This window comes from Parambassis ranga, chromosome 19 (assembly GCF_900634625.1).
Source record: "Parambassis ranga chromosome 19, fParRan2.1, whole genome shotgun sequence".
Taxonomy (NCBI): Eukaryota; Metazoa; Chordata; class Actinopteri; family Ambassidae; genus Parambassis; species Parambassis ranga.
The window spans coordinates 2862663-2890478 of record NC_041039.1 but is presented as its reverse complement, the minus strand read 5'-3'; the positions used below and the strand labels follow the sequence as shown (position 1 = coordinate 2890478).

Genomic DNA, 27816 nt, shown 5'->3' with positions numbered 1-27816 from the left:
GGGAAACAAATCCGTCAGCAACTTTACTCCAAGTTGTCATATTTCCGACAGCTCCTGAACGCAGCAGGCTGACTGGCTCTGTGAAGATGGCGGACTGTATACGTGTTCCTCTGCTCCTGCTTTTGATGTGCATCTTGCCGTTTGTGCACGCATTTCTAAAACCAAACAATGTCGCCAAGCCGCCTGGCAATACTGATAACTTACAGAATCCAGATGCTGGTCCGGGTCTCGTTGCGGTGAATCCGGGAGTCGCTGAAAGGAACCAAGGTGCTGGGGCCTCGCTGTCTCGGAGGCGCTCTACCGGCTGGAAGTTGGCTGAGGAGGCGGTGTGCAGGGAGGACCTGACCCGGCTTTGCCCCAAACATTCCTGGAACAACAACCTAGAGGTGCTGGAGTGTCTCCAGGACAAGAAAGAGGTAAATTTGCTAGAGTGGATCCTGTAGTTTCAGGAAAAAAGCAGGGTGTGCCTGCTGCTGAACCATCCTGCTAGCGTTAGCTGCCACAGTTAGCCAGCAGCTAGCCTTCCGATTGAGAGAACGTCACACCAAGTACCGGTCAAAAATGTAGAGATTTATCAATTAAGATATAATCTTCAACATGACACCCTTCGCATAAAAAGACTAAAAAGTTTTTTCGATTCTTCAGGTTACACTCTTCTGTTCGGCATAATGCAATGCCTTCAAATGGCACTTTACCTTCTTTACGACTGGCAAGTTTTTTGAATCGTGTCCTAGCTTAGTGGAACGTCTCAAGAAATGTAAGCGAAATGTTGATGAATAGAAAAAAAACAACCACTTCAAAACAAACGCAGTTGTGTGTAACATTAGCTAGCCGAATTAATCAGAAGGTGAAGATGATACAAATGCTCTGCAAGTTTGGGTAATGCCATGGTCAGTTACACAGAACATAATAAACTGGTGGTTTATTTGAGTTACACACCAGTAGTTGTGGGTAACTCCTACATCTGGATTAGCTAGCGGCTAGTTGTAAAAAAAATATCCTCGATGCCACAATGCAATTTAGTCAAGAATGACTTGGTAACTTTTTAAACCGTGTTAGCGCAAATTATGCTAACTAGCTATTATCTACTGCTGTTACTGTGCTGGGAAATGTAGCCCAATAGAGATGTTAGCATAGACAACTATAATCAAACCTTAAGCTAGTAGGTGTTTGGCTCTGTGGGTGTATTTGACTTTGACGTTCAGTTTTACTGTACAACGACTGGAAGACATCTTCATTTGTAACAGACTGGTGGAAGTCAGGCGTTCATTCTATTGTGGTTTTGCTGATGTAAACAACAGAAGCCCACATCCACCATAAGCTCACATGATATAAGATGTGAATTGAGTTTAGCTGTCTGGGGAAGGATCCCAGAATGAATTGGAAGTGGCTGCTTGGTGGTGTTGTAATTGCCTTAATTTGACAGAGATGGCTTATTTTACTCCTCCTCGGGACAGAATGTGTACTATTGTCCTCAGATAAATGTCTGTTGGGCTTTAGATGAAGGAGGACTGCCGAGTCCTGCCCAGATGTAATATGTCGTGTCTTTAGTTCTTACGTTTATTATTTAGATAAACCATGACAACCTGGGGTTGAGCTGTTCGGCAGTTAACGTCAGTGTGAGGTAGATTTTTTTTTACTGAAGTTACTGGTGACCTCCCATTTTACCCTGGGGCTGCACCAGGATTAGTGCTGTCTGTTTTTATGGGGGGTAGTGAATGTTGTCCTGACTTGTTTAAATGGCAATAATAAAACTCTCCCCTTCTTTTTGTCAATACCTTTACTTTCATTTTGTCAATTGTATCTTACCTGGCTCGTTACTGTTTTCAAGTGTGAGCTAGATGTTGTAAGTGGCACAATATTAGTGGATTTTTTTGCCATGCAGAATCATCTAGTAATGCTTGGCAGCTTCCTGCTAGTGGCCATCAGACTGTATAACTCCTGCCCTTTCTGTAGGGAGAAGAGCTGAAAGATCATGTCATGTATCAATGTCATTCCCTCCACTCCTATATTATAGCCATGAAACTTATATTGTGCTCAGTCATACTGCTTACTGTACTGTACTATTGTGGGACTAATAAAGGTTTCTTAATCTTAATCTTAATCTTAACTCCTGATTTGTATTTATATCGACACCTATACGCTTGTACTTTAATTGTATTTAGTGTGACTTGAAACCTCTGTGATTAATAAAGTTTTATTTATATATATATATGTATTTTTATCTTGTTAGATGGACCACCTGTCAGTTGTCATCTGTTAAAACAACTACATAGTTCACTTGTGGTTCATCACAAACTTAGAAAGACAGGCAATGCACATATATTGCAAATACATAGGTGATAAAAGGAAGCTGTTATCTGAGTACTTTCCCATCGGCTGTTGGATCTTGTACCAAGTGTTTCTCCAGTGAAAGGTGTTAAAGGAAAATCTATGACAATAAAATAGCTTGCTGGTGATTTTCCAGTCACCAGGTTGCTTTAGTGATCTTTAAGCTCATTTAAGGGGCTCTTGAAAGATCAACACAGGTCTGTGGCTGCTGGCTGATAGCAGATGATTGCTCATTCACTTTTTTAAGCTCATAAGCTGCTTGTCAGTAGCATACTGAGACCTCTATACTCTACAGCAGGAGCTTACAGCAGCTAAGACATACCCTGGTTTGTGCCCATTATCTGCTTACTTACAATCACAAGATGGTGTTCTCGCTACTGGTTACAAAGTTATCATGGGTGTCTCAGAGAAATTGATACATACATACACTGTACATAAGTGGACCGTATACAAGAGTCAGAAAAAAATGATGAATAAGTGTGAGCCCTGAAAAGTAATACTGATGATTTCAAATGAGAATGCAGTCCTTTACAAGGCTCCTGTCAACTTTTTCATGCAGGAAGAGAGGGAGGGAATCCATTATTTGTTGAAGTCATTCATCTTTGTAACTTTGTGGCTAGTGTGGGTGTATACTCTGACCAGCGATATTAGTCTTGCCAGAGTCATAATTATTGTATTGCACAGTCAAGTTGAAAATATTTGTTGTTTCATTACTTCTTTAGCAAATATTCTTTTAAGTTTGGAATTTGACTTTTAGGATATTTATTTAGTTTTATTTTATCTTCATTTGATCTTTATTTTATAATCAAAAATTTATGTGCCAAATTTGACTCTATATCATCATTTTATTTAAAAAATATATATATATATATATATATATATATATATATATATATATTTAATCTATTTAATGATAAAGATTTCAACATACCACTGTATTGCAAATCAACAACTGTATTTATCTGTGTGAAATATTATTTATAAAAAAATATATATGTCTGTTCTCCTAGATGAAAGCTAAGGTATATGCCGCTTTGTTTAAACATGCTTATTTTTCTGACATTAGGGCAGGTTGATGATGTGTTGCGGAATTTTATCTTTTTTATACTGTTCTCAAGAAATGTAAGCAAAGTCTTTGAACAGAAAATCTGAAACCCTTGTGTGCAGTGAAGCATGTTTATTAATCTTTGCAAGAGGAGAGAGACTCAAACCACAAGAGAGTTGTGTCTGTGTTGTGCCTGTCCCCCAAACAGGAAGTAACAGGTCGACCTTTTACATACTACAACGGGAAGAAAAATAATCTCAATCACAAATCTGCAACTTTCAGAACAGAAACATACATTTTTCATTACATCTTGTGTGCCAATAAGCAACTCCATGACAACTGCACCAATCTCAGGCTGCTGTCCGATTTCTATTCTATTCCGATGTTGGAAACCTTTGTGATGCTGCTGAAAATGACATTTATAGTCAGGACTGAAATTAGCATGAAAGCAAAAAGTGCTTCATATTAGGGTTGGGCAGTATTAAGGTATACCGGCGGGGCACACAGGTAGTGACGGTATCATTTTTAATACCGTCAATTAAAAAAAAAAAAAAGCAATCCACTGATATAAAAAATAAGAATCAAATATTAAACATATTTTATTTGATGTCTTGTGTGGTTGAATTCAGTAGTATAATATATTTTACTTTTGGAGACATTTGATAAAGTTTATGAACATGACGTGACAGCGCGGTGGAGAGAGAGAGAGAGAGAGAGAGAGAGAGAGCTGTAGTCGCACCTGTGACCTGGTCCCTAGAAGAACACTGCTGCACTTTAGAGGACGAGCCAGAGCTGAGATGGTGTTTAGTTTCTGAATGGTGTAGGCACAAGTCAACAGTTTGGTGCCGCTGTCTGAGCCTACATTTATAAGTTTAATTGTTACCATTAGAAAAACTTGGCAGCGGCAGGTTTTCAGTTTACCAGACAAGTGTTTTTATTGCCATGCGTAACTTCTAACATAAAGGCTGCACAAGGCTCTTAACATGATAAAATTACAAAAACAAACAACAACACATCAGGACACTCATACCAGAAATTTAAAGACGCGGCACACGGCACGGTATTCACGTATACCGGGGTAAAATGTGGAGAGCGTTTGACGGTATCAAAATTTGGATATTCATTCATTCATTTAAGTACCGAGAGACTTGAATTTGAGGGAAAACATGATTGCACCAAGACCTGGAGGTTAGTGATATTTTAGTTCCTTAGTTTCTCACTTTGATAAAAGAATAGGGAAAAAAAAGAAAACGAGAGGAATCCTTTGTTATTTGTTTGTATGAAATAAATGATATTTTTTTAACCCTGGTTAGCTGTCATGCATTGTCTCTGTACTTCTGCTGAGCAGCTACCTTGAAGCCTGTCCACCTTGCGTTGTGTATGTGAAAGCCCCAAACTGCCCAGCTGGCACTCCTCTGCTGCTGTTTTGTGTTTTTCGAGGGTGAGATTAAGAGCTACTTTTAAACTCCTAAGCATTTTTGTGTGTCTCTGGCCTTCCCGCTGTCAGTCCTGCCGGTGGCTGTGGTTTTGTGTACGTGGTGCAGTGCCTCCAAGTCCAGAGGGAGGAGGCTCTGGAAATTGAAGACTTTGCTCTTGCCTGTCCGCTCCATGAAGCCTGCATGTCTGATTCTGCCTTGTCATCCCATTTGCATTCCCTGTTTGATAATTACAAATTCACGCTGCAAAACAGCGGGTCAGTCTTATTTTGAACAGGACCAATTGTAGTACAGTGTGGGAATAGAACTTGTCCCATCCCCATAGAGGTGCTAATCTAAAGTAATTATTTACTGAAGCACTGCAGTGAACCCACACTAGAAAACTGTAGGTACATAGCCGCTGTAAGTTTAAAGATGAACTTAAATCAGGTCTGTAATGAGAATGGTTGCTTTCTGGTAAATTCAAACAGCAGTAGTTCACCGGCCCTGAATCTACTTACTTGAACTTTTAATGACTTTTGGTAAATCAGCCAAGATAAAGAAAAAAGTTTGGTCCTGGTCACTAAGCAAGATTCATCACTGTCCAGAATCCAGATTTCTGATGGTCCATTCAGGCTTAATGTTGACATTTGTCTAAAACATCCAGCTCCATCTCTGTAACTGCCAATGTTAGCAGTCATTAAACACTCACTGCTAGCAGCTCATACTCTGCCCTTTAATTAGTTGATACTTGAGTTGTTTGGAGGCCTGTGTGGAGTGCTAATCAGGCTGAATTTTCTCAGTATTATCAGTCTAACAGTGTGGTGTGAGACCAGGTGCTAGTCATAAAAGGCTAAAAATGACAAAATGAGTGTTTGAAAGCAAAACTAATTAGTTTAAGTATGTTCCATTTTTGTCATATTTTGCAATTTTATACAGGATTAGGTTTTTATTTTTTTTAGTTATCCTTGACGAAAGGTGACATGTTGGATATGTACCATTACCAACTCTCCCTTCATTCTGCAAAGTGTTTTGTGATATTGATTAGTAGGAACCCAAAGCATTCTATAACACTCACTGTGGCAAGTGAAAGCCCTGTATTGTCTTCTTGCTTAGAACGCACAGATCCACAGTTGTTGTTGTCTTTGTCTTTCCTGAATAAGCAGCTTCACAGTAGGGATGCAACAATTGTTAATATAATATTGAACCGTTTGGTACTGCGTTCATGGTAAAATACGAGCTTTGTGAATTGCAGTTTTGTGCACCTGCGTGCATTTGTGCATGCTGACAGCTGTACACAAGCTTTGTGGTTGTTCTTTCCTCTCACCATTTACCACCAGACCAAACCTCCAGTGTTACAAAAAAGATAAATGCTGACGCCAAATAATATTTTTAGTGCTTTAATTAATGCTGATTTTTTTTCATGGTTATTTATTCTTTAAAGAGGAAAATGGCTAGAATGTGTGTAAGTGGAGTTTTTGTAAAGATTTAAAAAGCTTTTTTTCTCCTAAGCCCTGGCTGTTACTGTAAGATTTTGTCTAAAATACCTCAGTATGGAATTCCAAGCTGAAAACTGTGACCAAAAAGTGAGAATGTATTAAACTGTGGGCCAGCTGCATTGGTGCATCACTGATTCACACTATTGTTTATCTCTTTTGCCCATTTCATTGTTACAAACATGCGAAAAGCTATGCAGAGTGATTCATTAAGCTGGATCCATACTCCGCGAGAACAGAGAACTCCCTTCCCCCTGCCAACGTTACGCCCACAAAATGACGTCTTTTTTTTGTCTCGGACCGCCCGTTGTTCCGCACTCTTGTGCACAGGGTCCGGGCAGAACTTTTTCTTTCAAGGCTGTGCGGCAACCATGCTGTGATTGGTCGGAACTGATTGCGGGCGTGATGAATGTGGAGAAACGCAAGGGTTTCAGGTGCAGAACACACAGACAGAAGGAGGAAGTACAACGACGATGGGCAGTTTAGATGAGCTGCTGGCAAACAGCTCCTGGAAGGAGAAACACGGTGCACAGAGGAGAAAGTCTGTCCAAAAGGTGGCGATATAAAAACGAATCCCAGTATTGATCACGGTGTTACAGTGGCTCGCGCACATTAAACACCAGGAGACGGGATGTATTATTGCAGACAGTCATCCACACATTGACAGAATTAAACTCACACAGACCAGAGGTCTGCTACAGTCAGCTACACTGATCTTCTATCTATTGTCATGCTATGTGCCCTCTTCCCTGAACATTATCAGCTCGTTAGGCCAGGTAACAACGACTGTGCTCACTTTTTTTTTTCTCTCACCACCCATGGAGCGAGTTCTCTGTTCTCTGTCTCGTGGAGTATGGAACAGCCTTTAGGGACCAATGTAGAGTCTTGTTTAGTCATGCCTAGAGCTCGACCGATAAGTTAAAAAAAACGGAGAAAAACATCATTTAACCATGTTGTGGGTGTTAATGTTTGTCCACCAGAGGGCTATCTGAGGCCAGCAACAGGTACAGAACTCCACCTTTTATGATCAGCTGATCAAAACAGTCAGACCTCAGACTGACACTGCACATCAATTTTTGCTATGGCAAGTTTGCCTGTCAGATAAACAACATTGCTTTAATAACGGTAAGAACAATCATTCCCAAATAAATCTCCTCTGAGCTCAAATATTCATGACAAAAAGACATTTGAACCCAAAAAGGTGCACATGGAGAATAATCGAGAATAATAGTTTTTGGTTAACCTGAATTCAGAAACACGTAGTCATAAGGTGTCTATTCTCTAAAGTTAAGCTAAGATAAGATAATCCTTTACTAGTCCCCCAAAGGGGAAATTCATAATTAAAGTTTTGGTTCCTGTCATTCCTGTCTTCCTCAATCATCTATTAATTGGCTGATTGAAACTGCAGCACGTTGCTCATTGTAAATGATTTTAGTGCACCACGTTCCAGCTTTGTGGAGGCCGTTGGAGGCAATGTGTTGATATTGTTGCTAGTGTGCTGATGTCCACTGAAGCATTTCATTAGCGGCTCTTTCTCCTTTTATGCACAGTCTATTTTTATTGGACCTGCTCTTGTCTCTGAAGCGTGAAATTCTCTTGTGAATGCAAATGTATGCTGTTTGAGTTTCCACTGAATCCTTGAGATTTGGTCAGACAAAAAGGGGCCAACTCACAATTCTGTTCACTGTGTCTCAGTCTGCTTGTATGAGTCTTTATGATCCTATACCTCTTCCTGGAAGAAAGAGGCACAAAGATCCTACTGCACCAGTGGGTGGGGTCTGCAGCAATATGCCTGGCCTACCTCTGGATTCGATCAGCATAGTGAGACCAGATCTGGAAGAGGACTCCCTACAGTCCCCTGAGCTGTTCTCACCACCCGGGTCAAGTCTTTTCTGTCCTGTGCAGTGCAGCTCCAAGCTGCAGCTTCAGGCTGAAAAGGCTGTTAGCCCAGTGCATTTTGGGAATGTTTGCTGCATTTTTAGGACATACAGAATGCCACAGCACTTTTCCTTGACATCCCTGGACCTGCAGCACAGATTAGTTCAATTATGACTATATTGTTGAAGCTGTATAGTTGTTAAAGTGACATGTTGTCAGGATTTCCCACAGAAAATCGGTTAGTCAAGGTGGTGATCAGGGGTGGTGGGGTTGCTTTTTTCCAGTCATTACTGTACACTAGACAAAACCTAAACAGATTGCATATTGCCTATGTTAATGAAACGGATGTTATAATATATATATGCTATTGTCAGCTTTTTGAAATAGGACTTCAATCCTGTCACCCAACTGCAGTGATTTCTGCATCATGATTTAGAAGGAAATGGCTCCCTTTCCTTTCTCTCACTTCGTCATTTTCTCTCTCCATCTCCTACTCTCAGCCATTTATAATTATAGTTCACCTTTTCTTGTCTTTTGTCCAAAGACAAAAGGATGGGAGCTGATTAAGTTTAATTTAGCTCCAGCTATTAAATGAGGTGGAACCCTTACAAGAATTGTTGTAAGCTCTGGAACACTGCTAAACAAAAGGACCCTCAGTAGTATATAAATGGATGTGTTGGTAGGGACTGTAGGTTTGATTTTCTCCTGTGGTGTGATATTACAACTGTGGTCAGTTAGTGGGGCACAAATTAATACTATAGTTTTTGAGTGGATTCAACTGAACAGTACATTTTCTGCTGCCTCACTTTGATTTGCTGTATTAGTTCAGAAATTAAGGAGACATTTTGTCTCTCCACATATGCACATCCCTTGACAAAGCTGGATCTCTGCCCACATGAGTCATATGTTGCTCTGCAGTAGTGTTTTGTGGTTGAGTCCAGAGGTGGATTAAGCATGCACAGAGGTGCGGTCTTTCCCTTTGGGACACCAGCTGGTCCAGAAACACTAGGAAAAAATAGCATGTTTCCTCTGCTGTTTTAGATCAGACTGTCTACTGCTATCCAACCTTCCCCACCCACCTTTGTTTTGCTAAATGCCATCACGGACTCTGTTGGCTTTACAAGAAAACATTATCGAGCACCAGAAGAAAAGTTGTAGAAGGAGCGTGTAACATGGAAACAGGCTGGGGGGATGGACTTGAAGATGGCGAAGTAGGTCGGCTTCTCTGAATAAAGTGTTGCATATGGATGGCCAAAGCAGGATTTCCTATTTTCCTAAGGAACCAATACCTCTTTGGTATGTGTTACATATTAGTGATATAGACCAAAAATAGTGTATTATATATTGGGTATACTAAATATATATAGCATTCTTCAAAAAAAGAACAAGTGTGCCCATTAGGAATTAAATGTACGGTACGGAGTTAAAGCTGCAGCCCCGCAGCGGGAGAACGAATGCTCTGGGTCTTCAATGAACTTCTGCTTCTGCATGGACGAGCATCATCACTCGTCCCTGGAGCTGTACACGGCTCCTCTGTGCTCTCTGATAACTATTTGTTGTCAAGGCGGCCACCCTAACTGTAAAGCGCTGCAGGAAACCCTGATTGATCTCAGATCAGATTCCAGTATTCAACATGGCATTGTCCTGTTAAAGTATAATAAAAGAGCTACAGAAGCTTTAGGTTGCTACTGCAACATATATATGACTAAATGAAAATCTATTGGCATGAAGAATTTAGCAGTGCGAGAATGAACAGATGTGCATGATCTTTTACTTTACCATTGTGTGTACCAATGATAAGACATTATCTTCCACAACAAATTGTCTAACTGCTTATATATACAGCTTCATTATATATTAAATATAATGTTAAATTGATGTCTTACTGCTTGCCTGGTTGCAGGGGCTAATGTAATCACACTACTCATCTTTTGTCTGTTTTGGACATATGGTTTTACATGCACACAGAAACATGCTGTCAACTGTTCAAAAGAAGATTAATTTTTTTTATTATTATCCCATGGAGGTCTGGATTTGGAACCATACTCAAAATAAAAGTGGAAAATCACATTACAGACTGATCCGAATTCCTCAAGACAAATCAAAATGAGGCTCAGTGTGTGTGGCCTCCATGTGCCTGTATGACCTTCCTACAACACCTGGGCATGCTCCTGATGAGGCCGCGGATGTTCTCAAGGATCTCCTCCTAGACCTAGATTAAAGCATCAGTCAACTGCTGGACAGTCTGTGGTGCAACGTGGCGTTGGTGGATGGATCTGGCTAGCACATGGAGGGCTGTTCGGCCCTTCAAAGAAATGCCTCCTCACACCATTACTGACCCACTGATGTTGCAGGCAGCAGAGGGTTCTCCACAGTGTCTCCAGACTCTGTCACGTCTGTCACATGTGCTCAGTGAGAACCTGCTCTCAAACAAATCTGTGCAAATCAACCTTCATTACGTCCTTTCAGCGCTTAGTTTGGTCGTAAGCAGCACAATGACTAAACGTATCGCGGATTCTTGGCTGAGTGGAATTCTTTCCAATATCTGCTGGAGGAGACTTCGCTGTTGTAATGTTTCCTATCTTGCTGTGGAGTCCGTAAATAAAGATCGGAGTTCATTCTTTTGATACGAGAAAACATTCAGTTACTATGGCAACAACCAACGTCGCACACAAAAATTTGTCATCATGACGAGCCACTAATCGCCGTAATCGATTAATATTAATCGATGACAGTTTTTCTGACGATTAATTGCACACGATATGATTTTGCACAAGCCTAATCCAAATGCATCTAGAGGGAGTTTATTCTGTGTCCAATGGATCCCTGGAAATCCAACTCAATCCAGAGAGACCACACCAATTCTTAACAAAGAATTGGGATAGCTGACCAGGCTAGCGACTTGGTAGTACCAGTGTAATTAGGTTGGTATCATCAAAAGTAACTAGGTCTGTACCCAATACTAGTGAAATTGGCGTGGATTATTTACTCCTCTCCTACTCCAGTCACACAAATAAAACCTAAAAATAGTCCTTTCCTATCCCATTCCCCTGTTTATACGTAGAAATGTCTGTCTCGACGTTTAGACACATGTTTCAAACTTCAGAGTTGACCAAAGCTTTATTGGTGTAGTACATGAGATTTTGTCCTTTACTCAGTATTGCAAGACTGTTCTTCCTGAATTTGACTCTGTTATTATGGTTCCTGGTCCCACCCACTGCTGGCTGCTTTTTTTCCTTTCATGTGATGAATAATGAAATTGGCTCCCGTCCACAGGAATCTCACAGGAACCCCGTGACCCACAGCATTCAACCTCTACCATTCAGTTCCCTATCACTCTACATTTATTGTTTGTGTGAGCAGCATTGTTACAGTTGTGTGTAAAATGCACTGTAAATAGAACACACAAACACACACATTACAACAGACAGACGGCTTATTCCTGGCCCCTGCAGTGGCTGCCATGTGGTAAACAGTTAGAACCTCTGTGACCATCAGCAGAGCTGTTGTTTTAAAGACACACATACAGTCCAGTTTGGGTTTTGTCTGGTCAAAGAGGAGAGACGCGTCACACAGGTCACACCAGGTTAACAGCAAAGCAGGAAAATAAACTGTCATGAGTCATGAGCCCAAAAGAGTCATTTAGAAGGGTTACTGAGCCAAAACTACACCTACACTAGTTTAACTGTAATGTCAACTCCTCATACCATTGGAAGACTCCACAACAGTCTGAAAGCATGCACTACTGCAGTGGATTATGGGATTGCAAAAATAGCCTTCAGAAGAAGTGTCTTTGTCGCCACATTTCTTTGGCACATGTTTAGTTTAAAATAGCCATACCTCATAATTAAACTTAAATTGCAGAAATCTCGGAAGACATGGTCTTAAACCTGAAATGACCTAACCTCTCCTTTCTCTTTTTCTCTTTAAGGAAACTGAAATCGCTGCAGAATGCAACCATGTAAGTGTCTCAACCTTCAAACACCTTTTTCATGCATGCATGTTACAATCCTGTGGTTGTTTTATGACTTTGACCATTTAAATACTAGTTTACATAACATCATCCTGGCAGCTGCCAGGATCCTGGAAACAGAATTAATCTGAAAAGTGAAACAGATTACATGTAATGAATTGGTAATTTGTGTCTGGGTGTCTTTTGACATGGAGATCAATTAATGTTTGCCGTCAATATCTGAATAATAAATAGTAAATCATTTTCTCCTTCAGCTGCTGTGGAATTACAAGCTGAACCTGACTACGGATCCAAAGTTTGAATCTGTAGCAGTGGAGGTCTGCAAGACCACCATCTCTGAGGTCAGTCACTAACAAGGAGCTGTAAAGCATCTTGCATTTAAGCTTTAATGATTTTACATTAACACTCATGATTAGGGAGGAGAAAATTAGTTTCGTAACATTCTAGTACACTGCATAAGTGCAAATAAAAGACAACCTAGATAACTTAAATAGATTCAGAAAAAAAGGAATACTTTGCAAAAAGTAAACCCCCTATAAGGTAATCATTATTATTTAATAATATATAATTATTGGCTGATAACAATTCTTTTACATTCTTTTTTTTAATAGCTGTAGACTTCTATATATACATGTGAGATAATTGCTTTCATTGTTGTGTGCCTTGACTTAGGAAAAAATCTTGTCATACAAATGCAGAGTGAAGCATATATATTAATTGGAAACACTTAGCAGCAGATTGAAGTATAGACAGGAGTATGATTTAATATTCACTATTTAGTCATTTTCCAAAAAAGTATTGATATCAGTCTAATGTATTTTTATTTTACACAATGACATGTGTTTTGAAGTCTTTGTGTGTGTGTGCGCGCGCACACACACACACACACACCTAACCTTACATGTCAACACAAGGAGAATATACAGAAAGTCACAATATATAGGCCTATAAATATATATTGTGACTTTCCAACCACAGAAATTTAATGTGTTAATTACCTCACTTCCTGTGTCCAGTAGCTCATGCAATAGACACAGATGTTGCAAACATCTTTATATTGTATAGGCAGAATAACAAAAGATTAAGTTGCACATCCTGTTAATACACAGCATAGGCAGATAAATAACATATAAACCCTTCTGATATCACATAGACAATGTCTGTCACTCATCTATACCTTTCTAATGCCAATCATCTTAAGGTTATAAATTATCATGGGGAGCTAAAACAGATGAATGCTGTTATTGTACCAAATAATTCATTTTCTCTGTACTCAGATTAAAGAATGTGCGGCAGAGGAGCTCGGCAAAGGCTACCTGGTGTCCTGTTTGGTGGATCACCGTGGCAACATTTCCGATTATCAGTGTAACCAATACATTACTAAGATGACCACCATTATCTTCAGCGACTTCAGGCTGATCTGTGGCTTCATGGACAAGTGTCGGGATGACATCAACACGCTGCGCTGTGGCAGCATAAGCACCGGCGAGAAGGTAAGAGAAGTACTACCCAAGTGCTTTTTAGGGTGACCACATATGACCACTTCAAGACGTTTCACACCAAAATATGATTTTTAATTTTTACCTGCTCCTGTCAAGTTTTGCAAGATTGGATTGGAAGTTTGAACTGTCATCTTCAGGCTCTTGTCACTGAGTATGTGATATTTTCATTAGTAACTGTAATTTATTAAATATTTAATCTCAGAAGCTGTTTTGAACATTTAAACAGGCTACAGTTCATTTTAAGCTTATTGAGTTTGCATACTTGCCAAACAGTCAGTGGTTAGCACGGTGTGTGGTGGGTCTTTTGTACCCTCATCCCTCCTCCTGCTTAAACTGAAAACTGTGTTTAAACTGTGACTCAACTGGATTGAAAGCAAAAACAAGTTTGACAGCAGTTTGTCAGAAGGCAGAACTAATCAATATCCTCTGAAGGCATTCTCCCACTGCTGTGCCAGGCTAAACCTCATAAGCCCGTTAGACACACAGTTATTATGGGATATCACGTTGGCACAATTAGAACTCGGAGCAAATTATTTATTTGTCAGCGGGAGCAGAGTTGGGTTTTATTATCAGGAATTTGTCATGGTGGCTCAGTTCAGCATTCTGGCACGGCTCAGAATGAAGATTAGACTGACCATGTTGGCTCCATATATAAAACTCAGGAGCAGCCAGAGCCAGTCTTCAAATGTAAGAAAACCAGGAGCTGTAGAATGAAGACTTGACACATCTCTGTCCTCCACTCACTTAAAGACTCCAGGCAAAATTGGTTGGCACCAGCATAACGCACCTGTTTCTCAGTCAAAGACACATGTGCTATGTCTGACCTTTTCAATCTGACTGAACATGATGTTAGATTATGAGCAGTTTATTTCTCCATAATCACCAGACTATTCACAGAATATTAGCTCTGTTTTTTGCAACCTGCAAACTACAAACATCGAGACAACAACGCTGAATTGTTCATAATTGTACATAAACTAATTATGATAATGTGTGTGTATGTATCTACCACTTGTAAAGGCTGTCTCTTTTTAATATATGGACTAGGAGTATCACAGACATCCTGGCTATACCCACTGTAATCATGTGACTGTCACTTTCTTTGTAGGACATCCACTCACAGGGTGAGGTGATTGCCTGTCTGGAAAAAGGTTTAGTAAGGGAGGCTGAGGGGCAGCCAGGAGCGCACCCCATCAAGGATGACTGTAAAAAGGCCATCATGAGGGTGGCCGAGCTCTCCTCTGATGACTTCCACCTTGACCGCTACCTTTACTTCGCCTGCAGAGAGGACAGAGAACGCTTCTGTGAAAACGTGAGGATTAACTGACACTTTATGTTCATGTATTCACATGGTAGGTCGTGAAACCAAGGTTTTGTTTTTCTTCACTTAACATTTCCTGTGAATACAGACAGCCTTGTCTGCATCTGTTCTATTCTGTGCAACATTGACATTTATCATATCCTGTCATAATGTAGGCTTCCTGGGTTAAGGTTAACTGTTAGCAAGAGTATGTTGCACATTAGTCCTCATTTAGGGCGATTAGTAATTTTGAAAATTAAAAAAAATACCACAAATAGGACATGGTATTTTATTCTTATTTTAACTTATTTCAAATTGATTTCCACTTTATGAAATTATACTTAACAAATATAAATATTTACCCATCCCTACAATGTTAACATAGTAAATAATGTGCAAAACATGTGCAATACATCTTCCTGCAGCTGACACTTTTTATTGTTTAGACTCTGGCTGGTGAAGGACGAGTGTACAAATGTCTCTTCAATCACAAGTTTGAGGAGGCCATGTCTGAGAGGGTGAGCTCCATTCATAAGTGATTAAAATTCAAACTTAGCCAAAAGAGTCACCTTGTTGTGATGCTGACGGCAACTGTATCCCCTCAGTGCCGCGACGCTCTGACCACCAGACAGAAGCTGATTGCCCAGGACTACAAGGTGAGCTACTCACTCGCAAAGGCCTGTAAGTCGGACCTAAGGAAGTACCACTGCAACGCGGACTCCAACATGCCCAGAGCCCGAGAAGCACGTCTGTCTTACCTGCTGCTGTGTCTAGAGTCTGCTGTGCATAGAGGTATGTCTGTCACAGCTGCTGATTGTATATGTGCAACAGTTAAATGCCATGATAAGCACTAACCTGTCACTGTCCTGTTTTCAGTTGTGATTTATTAACAATGTTAATCTGCCCAAAAAAAGACTTCTACTTTTTGATTATGTATTTTATGAAACATTATTTGGCAGCCATGGCTTAGTGCGTGTGTCTTTATATTCGTTTCAGGGCGCATGATCAGTGGTGAGTGTCAAGGCGAAATGATGGATTACAGGCGGATGCTGATGGAGGATTTCTCTCTGAGTCCTGAGATCGTGCTGCACTGCCGCAGAGAGATTGAGGGTCACTGCTCCGGTCTGCACCGCAAAGGACGGACACTGCATTGCCTGATGAGGGTTGGCCGAGGAGACATGGGAGCCATCGAGGACAGCTGCCAGAAGGCGGTAAGTTGGGAATAACCATATTTAGAGCAAGTTTGTTGTTATAAGTTCAGTTTATTCAGCTAATAATTCTGGATATCATGTCGCTCTTTCCTGGATCAAGATATCTCAATGTATTTCTAAAGTCAAATAGCCAGTGATAATGTGTGTGCAGACAAAAATGTTTTTTAGCCATGAAACCTAATTTTAAGGCTCATCTCAATACTTCTTCTTTTAATTCTGTATTATTTTGTAAAAACATCCTAATAGCTTTTAGATATAGCAGCAACTCAAAGCAATGGTTTCCTGTAGGACTTCCTTTTGCAACGTTGTGGAGAAACTTTTGCCCATTCTTCTTCACAACATTGTTTCAGTTCATTGAGGTCTTCAGACTTTCACGTATCCACAGCCCTCTTCAGGATCAATTGGGTTAATGGATTTTGACTTAGACATACCCAAATGTTGTTCTTTTATTTTTTTTTCTCGCTGTAAAACATTGAACTCCAAATAGTTTGAAATGGTTTTATAAGCATTTCCAGATTCGTGTGTCATTGTGTTAACACACACCTGAATGTTCCAGAGCAGATAACTGTTAAAACGTCTGTTTTTATAGAGGTCTGTAAACCCGCTGATGATCGATTCATCAAGGACTGATCATCAGCGGCACCTGCTGCACCTCAACTAAATAAATTCTATAGAAGCAGGAAGAGGGGCGCAGTATTTAACACTTTTTTGGCTTAATTTTTGATCAATTGGTTCAATTGATCAATTGGTACAATGATAAATTATATTTTTGATAGACATTTTTCATGTTTTTACACAAATCAACATAGTACCAAAAGAGGGGGTACTTACTTTTGAGCATGAATTTATATGTGTAAATGCATATTAGATCAGGTCATATCGGACATTAATCCTGCCAGTTTGCTAGTACATGTTGTGTACATGTGTTACCAATGTTGATTCCTATTCTAATCTATTATATTGACATTGAAACATGAATTTAACTTTTGTAGATTATTTTGCTGAATTATTTTCATTCCCTCAATACCACAATCTTATACGGTGTATGGTGTATTACCTACTATGCACAGTTGTGTAATCAGTTCCAGCTTCCATTTTTAACTTAAACTGTATTACTTAATTATTTATATTAGAGACCACTATCTGTATTAACTTCATTTAATGTAGCAGCATCGTAGATCACATTGTGTTGGGATGTGTGTGTTTTTTTTTTAAAAAAAAACATTATGTTTTCTGTCCTCAGCTCCAGACACTAATCCAAGAAGCTGACCCTGGAGCTGACTATCGCATCGACCGGGCACTTAATGAGGCTTGTGAGTCCGTCATACAGACGGCTTGCAAACACATTCGAAATGGAGACCCCATGTAAGAATTCTTCACTCCACGACTACTACAACTTCTCTCTGCTTGGCGCCACATTAATGTAAACAAGATTTGTGTCACTGATCTTGCAGGATCCTGTCCTGTCTCATGGAGCATCTGTACACAGAGAAGATGGTGGAGGACTGTGAACACAGACTGCTGGAGCTGCAGTACTTCATTGCCAGAGACTGGAAGTAAGTCCCATTTACATTTATTTCAAGGCTGATTTACTGGCAAAATAAAAAACATGCATAATTTATCAAAAAGCATTTCACACCTGTTATATTGAGTTATTAATCAAATGCCAAGTCATACATTTCTAAAGTGACAGTCCCTTTTGCCCTCAGGTTGGATCCCATCCTCTATAAGAAATGTCAGGGCGATGCGTCTCGACTCTGCCACACTCATGGTTGGAATGAGACCAGTGAGACAATGCCACCCGGCGCCATTTTCTCCTGTCTCTACCGTCACGCCTATCGCTCTGTGGAGCAGGGACGCAGGGTGAGTCTCTAATGTCATCCTGATTTTCCATCTGATCTGACCTTTAAAATTATTTGTTCATTAAAACTTCATGTCTAGACAGTTTATGCAGAGCATAGACAATACTGAATCTGTTTTGTAGAGGATTGTTTGTGTAAAAATGTAGCCATTATTAATCAAAAATATTAGGCCCCTCTTCTTTTTCACCCTGGTTTGATTCTTTAGCGTTTAGACTTCTTGCTTGAAGGTGTAATTACATAATAAATAGGAATTTACTACAGGAAGTATGAGATGTTCACTGACCAGAAGATATTCTCATAGCTCCCCAGTGGGGCGTCTGAGGCAGAAAGCCACGGTGCGACTGTGAGTACATCTTGCTGACTGATGATGATGATAATCGGAGTAAAACTGGACATGTCTGTCAGGATAATTGGTGGTTTGAAGAAGACGTGATTTGTGTTTGGAAATTCTAACATAATGTGTGCATGTGTGAGCTGGTTTTTAATTGCTGAAGTGAGCTGCTGAAGAATCATTGCAAGGCTCCATATATGGGAAAACACCATTACTCTGATTAATCAACTGCAGCATATGAAGCTTGTGATTAAAATCAGCAGTGGGAAATGTACTAGCTGTCCTTAAAGTGATACTCCACCCGAACTGTTAGATCTGCAGTGGTGCCCAGACTAGTGCTGTGAAGTAGAGCTTATACCAGGTTTGTAGAACATGGTTTTAATACTATATCTCTACTCGGTTAGAAATGGCTTTGGGACGTTATTGTGATGGACAAAACTACTAATAACCTTGGGTGGAATATCATTTTATGGCATTTTTTCACAGTAAAAGTGACTCTTTCATTTCTTTCCCTCTCTCCTACTCCTCCTGTAGCTCTCCCGGGACTGTAAGGTGGAGGTGCAGAGGATTCTCCACCAGAGGGCGCTGGATGTGAAGCTGGACCCTGAGCTACAGAAACGCTGTATGATTGATCTGGGGAAGTGGTGCAGTGAAAAGACAGAGACCGGCCAGGAGCTAGAGTGCCTGCAGGATCATCTGGAGGATCTGGTGCCTGACTGCAGAGATGTGGTGGGGAACCTGACAGAGCTGGAGTCAGAGGTTAGACATCACAGTGAAGGAGTTTTGTTGTGATTCTCCAGTGAAAGTGAACCCAAACAGCACCTCAGCTTTAACTGTGGAATAGGTCAAGTCACACTAGGCTCAATTGTGGCTTTTTAGCTGCACTGAAGAGTGCAGAACTGTTTATTTTTGGCAGATTTTGAATTAAGGCATTAGAATAATTATTATCATCAATCAATATCATGCAGTTATTTACCACCCCTAAAGTTTGATGTCCAACAGTTTTGCCTGTTTCTGGTGGCAACTTTTTTTCAAACGCAGTATTTGAAACATGCTGCCAAGCTAGAGCTTATTTGTCTTAATTGTCTTATAGTTGTCTTGTAGTAGTTGTAACTATCTTGTTTGTTCTTGTTATCTTCAGGATATTCAGATTGAGGCTCTGCTGATGCGGGCGTGTGAACCTGTCATTCAGGGCTACTGCCATGTAAGTTATCATTGATTAATTTGTCATAAGCTTAAAGTGATTTAGCAATCCTTTTACAATGGCCTCCTTCTTCCTTCTTTTTCCTTCTGTCTGCCAGGAGGTAGCTGATAATCAGATCGACACTGGAGATCTGATGGAGTGTTTGGTTCAGAATAAACACCAGAAGGAGATGAATGAGAAGTGTGCAGTTGGGGTAACACACTTCCAGCTGGTGAGCAAATTGGAGCAGATTGGAAAAATGTGTTTTTAGCTCAAATGTACAGAATAGGAAGCTTGTTCAGGATGCTATGAATAAATCTTTATTATTATTTCATTCTTTTTCTGAAGTGGCAAATGGCACCAACTGTCAAATATTATTCTTCCATCATTTTAGATGAAGATTAAAATATGAGGAATACATACAGAATTAGCAGCAAGACTTGATTTTTAACCAGCACCTCTGTCTATCCACAGATTCAGATCAAAGATTTCCGTTTCTCCTACAAGTTCAAGACTGCTTGCAAGGAAGATGTCCTCAAACTGTGTCCCAACATTAAGAAGAAGTAAGCACTCAGTCGCTCATCCCATACCTCTTCTGTTACATGTAAAAGACAGCAACAATTGTGTTATATTGTGCTTCCTTTCCTGTTGTTGTCAGGGTGGACGTTGTGATCTGCCTCAGCACCACAGTGAGAAACGACACCCTGCAAGATGCCAAGGAACAGCGGGTGTCTGTCAAATGTCGTAAACAGCTGCGTGTAGAGGAGGTGGAGATGGTACGTTCACTAACCCAACTCACAGTCAGCGGTTCAGTGTAACATTTTAAATTGTGGTTTCCAGTAACTCGCGCTGTCAGTAAGACAGGAAGTAAACCACTTCCAAGAGACTTGGCTGCAGGACATCTGACCATGATGAATGTGTTTTGTCTGAATGACTAATTTTAGAGCAAACAAACATTTTGCACAATATGAACAAAAGTAAGCACACATTTACAAATGTAAATAAGTACTTCCAAACATTTAAAAGAATCTTTGTTCCCCTGCTGTTAGGCTTTCGGTATTCAGAATTCCAGCAGTCCACTGATAAATCCTAAATGTTCAGGACACCCTTAAGTTTAATCTGAACAATATCTGAAATATGAAAATTTGAAGTACATGGTTTTTGTGGATGTAAATCACAAAACCAGTTCCTTCCAAAGCCTTTTGATTACAGCAAACTATTTGTAAAGCATGTAAGAAATATAACTTTAATTAGGGATGTCCCGATCAGGTTTTTTTGCCTTTGAGTCCGAGTCCGAGTCATTTGATTTTGAGTATCTGCCGATACCGAGTCCCGATCCGATACTTTCAAGATTCTCTATAAAGACACGCAGCAGCTCATCGAGACCTCGCACCAAAAGCAACTGTCATACCTAGGCCTGTCATGATAACAGATTTTGCTGGGTGATTAATTGCCAAGAGAAATTATTGCGATATTCGATAATATTGTCGTTTTGAGACTATGTTCAACTAATATAATGATAACAACATATAATGCAAGTACACCCTTTCAAAGATCAATAAACTTTCATTTCTAAAGAACATTTAACACTGGAAAGGCCCTCAATCATCAACATTATTGTTATTATTAATGATATTAATATTAATGTTAATATTATTATTATTATGAGTAGTGGTAGGCCTATTACCATAGCTTATCTGAGCATAGTCAATGGAGTTAAGTCAAACCAACTAGCACGTCATGAGCAACAGAGCCAAACAACACGCACTTTCTGGGAGCGGGCTCACCTGTATGCACATGTGCTTGTGTGCGCACGCGTTTGCGTTTGCATGTGTGTACGCGCATCAGGCCGCTGCAGACAGCTGCAGTGAATTTTACAAATGCCACCATGTAGACAGAAACACATAGAAACTGATAGCAGAGATGGCACCAGAGGACTGGGCAAGCGAACTAGAATGGGTGGCGCTGCAGCGAGTGCCGCCAGTGAGAAGGCAGAGAACTTCACTCGTACAACGCGGACTCTCTCTGATAGCAGGTTCTATACATGAGCATGTTTAGTGTCGTGGTGAATTGTGGCAAAGTGTTGAAACGGTGTTGAGCAGCTTCACAGCTCTCTGTGTTGCTGTAACGTCCAAGCCCTGCAGCGCTGTGACGCACCGTGGCGACGCAGACAGCGAGCTGACCGTGGTCTGCTCACAACATCCCGTAAACGTTACACAATGAGTTAAAAAATAAGAACTACCTGTTGATTTGACACATTTTAAGACAGAAGCCGCGGGACATATAAAGTCCGACGGCCTTTATACGCTACGACGCACTGGAGTGACGCCTTTTGTCATCCAGTCTCTTTGGAGAGGGGGAGAGAGAGAGAAAGAGAGGAAAACAAACCAGCATGCAAATGTAATTTATCGCGGCTGAAAATCTTAACTTATCGTGCAATTAATTGATTTATTGTTTATCACGACAGGCCTAGTCATACCCCTACGCTACAGGACACAGAGCCACCCTGCACAGAAGGCGTTAACTTTGAGAGTCCTAATAAATATATATCCGAGTCCTGATCGGGAGGTAACATCCGATTCCGATCGAGTCTGAAATCACGTAATCGGGCCCGATTTCCGATCACGTGATCGGATCGGGACATCCCTAACTTTAATGCTTCACTAACATTAGTAAAGACTTAACTTTAGACTTGACTGTTGTTTAAAAGCCCTTCAAGAAAATATTCCAGGGTTCCTATGTGGACTTGTATTTCAACAACTTACCAGTCTGGATAAAAAAAAATAGTAAAGTATATATTATATAGATCCAGGCTATTGTGCCTGTTCTGTTTTTTTTATTTATTAAAAATAACAATGTGAGCTGATATTTATTTGACTTGTGTTCTTTCCTTTTCCTCACATGCCCTGATTTTTGTTCTTTGTTTCTCTCTGTTTTCTATAAACCTAACTAAATCCACCCTGAATCCTTGTAGTCTGAGGACATCCGTCTAGATCCAGAGCTGTACGACTCCTGTAAGCAGGACATCAATAGGTTGTGTCAAAACGTGGCCTTTGGCAACGCACAGGTGAGCTACACACAGACACACACTAATTCCTACCTGTTCACCTCATGCTAGACAAAACGGCACTTTTTTACAAGTTGTTACAACTCAACACTAAAAAAAGAATGTAGAAGTAGGTTTTTAGATGTCTTTCCTTTAGTGTATGAGGTTTGTGTAAAATTAACTGACAACTGTCTCTGCAGGTTATTGAGTGTCTGAAGGAAAACAAGCGTCAGTTGACTCAACGGTGCCACCAAAGGATCTTCAAACTGCAAGAGGTGGAGATGTCTGATCCTGAGCTGGACTATCAGCTGATGAGAGTTTGCAAGCATATGATCAGGGTAAATCCAGAATAACCTTTTCAGGATAGACATGTGAAAACCAATGTTTCTGTAATGTGTTTGTGTTTTGTATTGTTGTCTTACAAAGTCCATATAGGTGACAGCTGTGTTCTGTGTTTAGCGATTCTGTACAGAGTCAGAGGGAAAAAACGTTCTTCAGTGTCTGAAGCAGAACAAGAACAGCGAGTTAATGGATCCTAAGTGCAAACAGATGATCACCAAGAGACAGATCATTCAGAACACAGGTACACACACACACACACACACACACTCAGCTGAATATACTATTGCACTTCATGTGTTTTGTATGTGTGTGCAGACTACAGGTTGAACCCGGTGCTGAGGAAAGCCTGCAAAGCTGACATCCCTAAGTTCTGTCAGTCCATCCTGAACAAGGCAACAGCTGAAACTGAGTTGGAGGGTCAAGTCATCTCCTGCCTCAAGCTTAAATATGCTGACCAGGTCAGACACATCACTGTTTTCACTCAAAGACACAAGGGCCCCCTTTTTGCTCATGTCTGTATGTTAGCTGTGGGCTTTGGATGTCTCTGCTTCATTTCCATCTTCAAGCTTTACAGTAAATCCAACAAAATAATAACCAACAGGGTTAAATGTGTGTGTTTGTGTTGGCAGCGTCTGTCTCCAGACTGTGAGGATCAGATCCGAGTCATCTTGCAGGAGTCGGCACTGGACTATAGACTGGACCCCCAGCTGCAGCTCCACTGCACACAGGAGGTTCAAATATTACTGATTTTAAACACACACACACAGATTCTAGGTTAGTTCAAATCTAGACTGAATTATATTATGTTTAGCTAGATGCTCTATAAAGTATGAAATATGTTTTACAAAAGGCTGATATAGAAGTCCTGCTGTGATTAGTATGTAATGAGTTGATAACTACTAATATTTCATTAGTAAAGGTTGCTGTGATTGGCTAAAATGGTGGAAGTGGCCTTCCTTCACATATCATTACGTTTAAAAACATCAAGTCATGACAGCAAACATGTACAAACAAAAATCGTACATCAAATCTTATATCTCAGCTTTAACTGCTTCAAGCTCTCCTGTCAAAATAACGTCTCTGCTGAGAGTCAGAATTATAATGTAGGAAGGAATTTATATAAAAAGTGCCCTGGTAATTATGTATTGTGTGTGTTTGTGTGTGTGTAGATCTCCAGGCTTTGTCCAGAGGAGGCAGCAGCTCAGGAGCAGACAGGACAGGTAGAGGAGTGCCTGAAGGTCAACCTGCTGAAGATCAAACAGGAAGGATGTAAAAAGGTAAACCATTTCACTGCTGCCTTCACTGGCCATCCAGGGTGGAGAACATCACAGCTTTATGTATCGCATACAGAAAGTTAGGCTGTGTATTAAATGAGCAGTTTATGTAGGAAAAGGGAAAAGATGTTTTATAACACTTCCCGTTTCTTGTTCCTCCTTTTCATGTTTGTCCTCGCACTCATCCCCTCTTCTTTATCCTCCCCCCTGCAGGAGGTGTTGAACATATTAAAAGAAAGTAAGGCAGACATCTTTGTCGACCCTGTCCTTCACACAGCCTGCGCTTTGGACATCAAACACCACTGTGCTGCCATCCCACCTGGCAAAGGCCGCCGTGAGTCTGCATTACAAGCGTATTGTAGGATGTATCCACACATCATCCAACACCCAAACATCCCAGCAATATAATAGACTGAGATTAAAATGAGTCCCTGTGTAGCAAGCTAAAAGGCTTCCAACCATTGTCTGTACATAACACATTCCTGTCTGTTCCCTCAGAAATGTCCTGCCTGATGGAGGCACTGCAGGACAAACGGGTTCGTCTGCAGCCTGAGTGCAAAAAGAGACTTCAGGATCGTATTGACATGTGGAGCTATGCTGCCAAGGTACACTTTAATCTAGTTGTATCTTTAGAAAAAAGGACTCATTTGTTTATTATGTTTCACATTTACTGCATAATATCTTCTCAGTATTAAATAAAGTGTGATTGATTTGCAGTTTTGTTTGAAGTATGTTAGTAGAATAATCTTTATTTTGAAAGTGATTAAATGAAGAGGCGTTATAGATAATATAGTTATTATTTTTTGATAATAATTTGATGATAATTTGAAAAGTCACTATAATGTGAGCACAGCTGATGTTAATGTGCATGTCCTCACTGTTACCACCAGGTGGCTCCTGCTGAGGGCTTCTCAGATCTGGCCATGCAGGTGATGACATCGCCATCCAAGAACTACATCCTGACCGTGATGGGTGCAGGCGTGGCACTGCTCTTCCTGATGGGGCTGCTCTGCGGAAGGTTCACCAAACGCGTCACTCAGGAGCTGAAGGACAGGTAGATCCCGCCTCCACAATGGGTCAGGACATGCCCACAGGAGAAAAGTGACCACCACTGAAAAGGACCATCGAATCACCCCACCTTAAGAGCTCCTTCGTACCTTCAGATCTACTTTACCACTTCAATTCTCAGTACACTTGATTTCCTCCTCACTTCCTCTTACATAACTGCTGGGGACGTCCATGTGGGAATGACATTACCCACATGTGGAAGTGGGCGTGACCACAGACTCCTAGCCCCCCCCCCCCCCCCCCCCCATATGCACACACACACACAGTCTCCAGGTGGCCACGCCCACTGCTGCCTCTTCATCTTTGTTTTTCTTTTCCTTCTGAGCTTTGATACCAAGCATCGGGTCCTCCTGCTGTTTTACCTCACCTGATGTAAATGCAGTATTACTCCCTCTGCTGTGGGGTGAGGAGGGGGAGTCAGGTAGTGGAAGGACTGTAAGGACTTGGAGTTAGAGGTTTAGATTTAGAGGCAGGGGTGTTGAAGTGTAAATGTGTAGAAAGTGGGATGGGGAAAATGCTCATGTATAGAGCAGTATAATGACTCCAGTATTTTAATGACAAGTCTGTGTGTGTGCTGGTGTGACAGTGTGAATGTTTGTGTGTGATCCAAACTGTCTTTCTACCAACATGTTCTTCTTGTTTGTCCTCCTACTAAGCATTTTTTTGGTGGTTTTTGTTTTTTTTGGTGATGTGTTTGATTTTATCGCCATGCGACTGCCAGGCGGGCGGTGCAATCAGCCAGCCCTCCACCGAGCCACAGACGAGTTAATGAGGGGAGGGACACACACTCACACACATACACACACACTCACACATACATCACAAACACTCCAAGTTGGCTCGCTTGAAGCTTCTTAATACAACAGGATTTATTCATGTTCATTTGATTTCATTCTGCCTCAGCTCCATTTAATGCAGTGTTGTTGTTTTTTTTTTAAACTCTCCTACAACCCAACCGGTTCCATGAACTCCACCTGCTTTTTTTCCATTATCCCCACTCTGGCTGGCATAGTGCGCCCCCAGTCCAAGCTTAGGGGCAATGTGCTGTTTTTTTCCCATGAACTTGCAGAGCGGCACCGGTTGGTACAGAATAGCTGAGAGCAATGCAGGAATAAACAGAATTTAAAATAAATAAAAACAATTCTAGGTTATTATAGAGATGTGAACATTTTTTGTGTAAAGTTGATACTGGGATCATTGCACATTTTCCATTGTTTTTTTTTATATCTATAAATGTATATATATTGTTTGTCATAGCCTTATTTATTTGTTTACTAATGGTTCAAGTTTTTTTTCTATGATTTGAATGTCCTCTGGTTGCCTTTTCTCCAGTAAGAGTCCTTCATTTCCTCCTTTCTGCAGGGGAAGGAGGAGTGGGAGGAAAAGGGTGGCAAAGGTTTATAGTCCTCCGTGCATCGACCTGCAGGTTTAACAGGTAGGGCAGTGAAGACCTCTTCGACACACTGACGTTTTTTTTTTTTTTTTTTTTTTTTGATTGTTTATTGGTGCATGAGCTGGGTAATGTGAGGAAATTTGGAGGGTTGCCACTGGTGCTTTTACACATTAATAAGGAAGAAAGATTGGGGTTGTTGTTGAGGAATTAACAGAAACATCATTGGCATTTCCAGTTTCCTTCTGTCATAGTATACAAATGTTTGGCTTTTAGACTGGCAGACAAAACAAGATATTTAAAAAAAAAAAAGTGACATTTTATAGAGCTTTTTACCGAATGAATTCTGCAGGTTGATGCCGGAGGAGGAGGAGTGCATTGGGGTTGTCTATATATTGTTTGGTGTCACAGTGTTGTCGAGCTTTTTGGTCTCGGTTTAATAAAGACAGGAGAATTTACAAAAGCTCAGCCGATCGTGTACATGTGTACTATACTGAGTGATAACATACTGTAAAGTACGTACCGTGCAGTTAGCCTGTACCGTTTCGTTTTCTGTTTGAATTGTTGAAGCTTGGTGTGGTGAGCGCTGCCCTCCCTGCTTGTAAATGATCTGATTAATTGAACTGCCTTCACTTTTCTCTCAATCTGACGTCAGTTTATATCAAAAGCGTGCCTAATCACTGTCCCGCCGTGGGATCCCACTGTACAGAACATCCCAGAATCCCTTCTTCCCCGCAGCGCCCATCGGAGGAGTGCGTGTGGGCACGTGTGTTTGTGCGATGGATGGCGTGTCTCTGTGGTTGTGCGTATGTATGCATGTGCGCGCGGTTGTTGCCCACAGACTCTGCAGGAAGCTGCATGATCTCCAGGCGGTTTCTCAATGTTATTGTTGTCCAGAGGCAACGATAACTGAGCGTTGGATTTTAAGTTTGTGATATAAAGATCTTTTTGTAAACCATGTTTTATGTCTGAATCCATGGAGCTCCAGATTTTTTTTTCTTGTCCACTTTTGGTTTTGGCTTCTTTTTGTTCTGTACAGATGAAAATTGGACAGTTTGGTTTGTTAATAATAATAAAGTCTGCAAGGTTTCTATTCCACTGTCCCCTCTGTTTATTTTATAAACACAATGCCGTCATTCAATCTGCTTTGCACAAACAGTGATCATCAT

General features: G+C 40.7%; 1 protein-coding gene across 2 annotated transcripts; it reads left to right on the top strand.

Moving 5' to 3' along the window:
- Positions 1 to 55: 55 nt before the first annotated feature.
- Positions 56 to 27740, top strand: LOC114451858 (Golgi apparatus protein 1-like). 2 transcript variants are annotated; one of them, XM_028430792.1, is made up of 27 exons: positions 56 to 416; positions 12097 to 12126; positions 12393 to 12479; positions 13416 to 13631; positions 14749 to 14952; positions 15387 to 15458; positions 15546 to 15732; positions 15937 to 16151; positions 17395 to 17516; positions 17606 to 17707; positions 17861 to 18014; positions 18315 to 18356; positions 18879 to 19103; positions 19486 to 19548; positions 19646 to 19759; positions 20002 to 20090; positions 20186 to 20303; positions 22502 to 22594; positions 22774 to 22911; positions 23033 to 23156; positions 23231 to 23373; positions 23545 to 23646; positions 24085 to 24192; positions 24403 to 24523; positions 24688 to 24794; positions 25080 to 25243; positions 26620 to 27740. In XM_028430792.1, exons 1-27 carry the CDS (start codon positions 87 to 89, stop codon positions 26687 to 26689), a joined length of 3540 nt encoding a protein of 1179 aa, XP_028286593.1. In that variant the 5' UTR covers positions 56 to 86; the 3' UTR covers positions 26690 to 27740. The 2 variants fall into 2 exon arrangements, with proteins under 2 accessions (XP_028286593.1, XP_028286594.1); XM_028430793.1 differs by lacking the exon at positions 18315 to 18356.
- Positions 27741 to 27816: the final 76 nt, after the last annotated feature.

Excerpts from the sequence above, each read along its gene's own strand:
- LOC114451858 (XM_028430792.1), top strand. The coding sequence starts at position 87 with ATGGCGGACTGTATACGTGTTCCTCTGCTCCTGCTTTTGATGTGCATC. Across the intron at positions 17,517-17,605 it reads ATTCGAAATGGAGACCCCAT|GATCCTGTCCTGTCTCATGG; the intron begins GTAAGAATTCTT and ends CTGATCTTGCAG. Across the intron at positions 23,374-23,544 it reads AGCTTAAATATGCTGACCAG|CGTCTGTCTCCAGACTGTGA; the intron begins GTCAGACACATC and ends TTGTGTTGGCAG.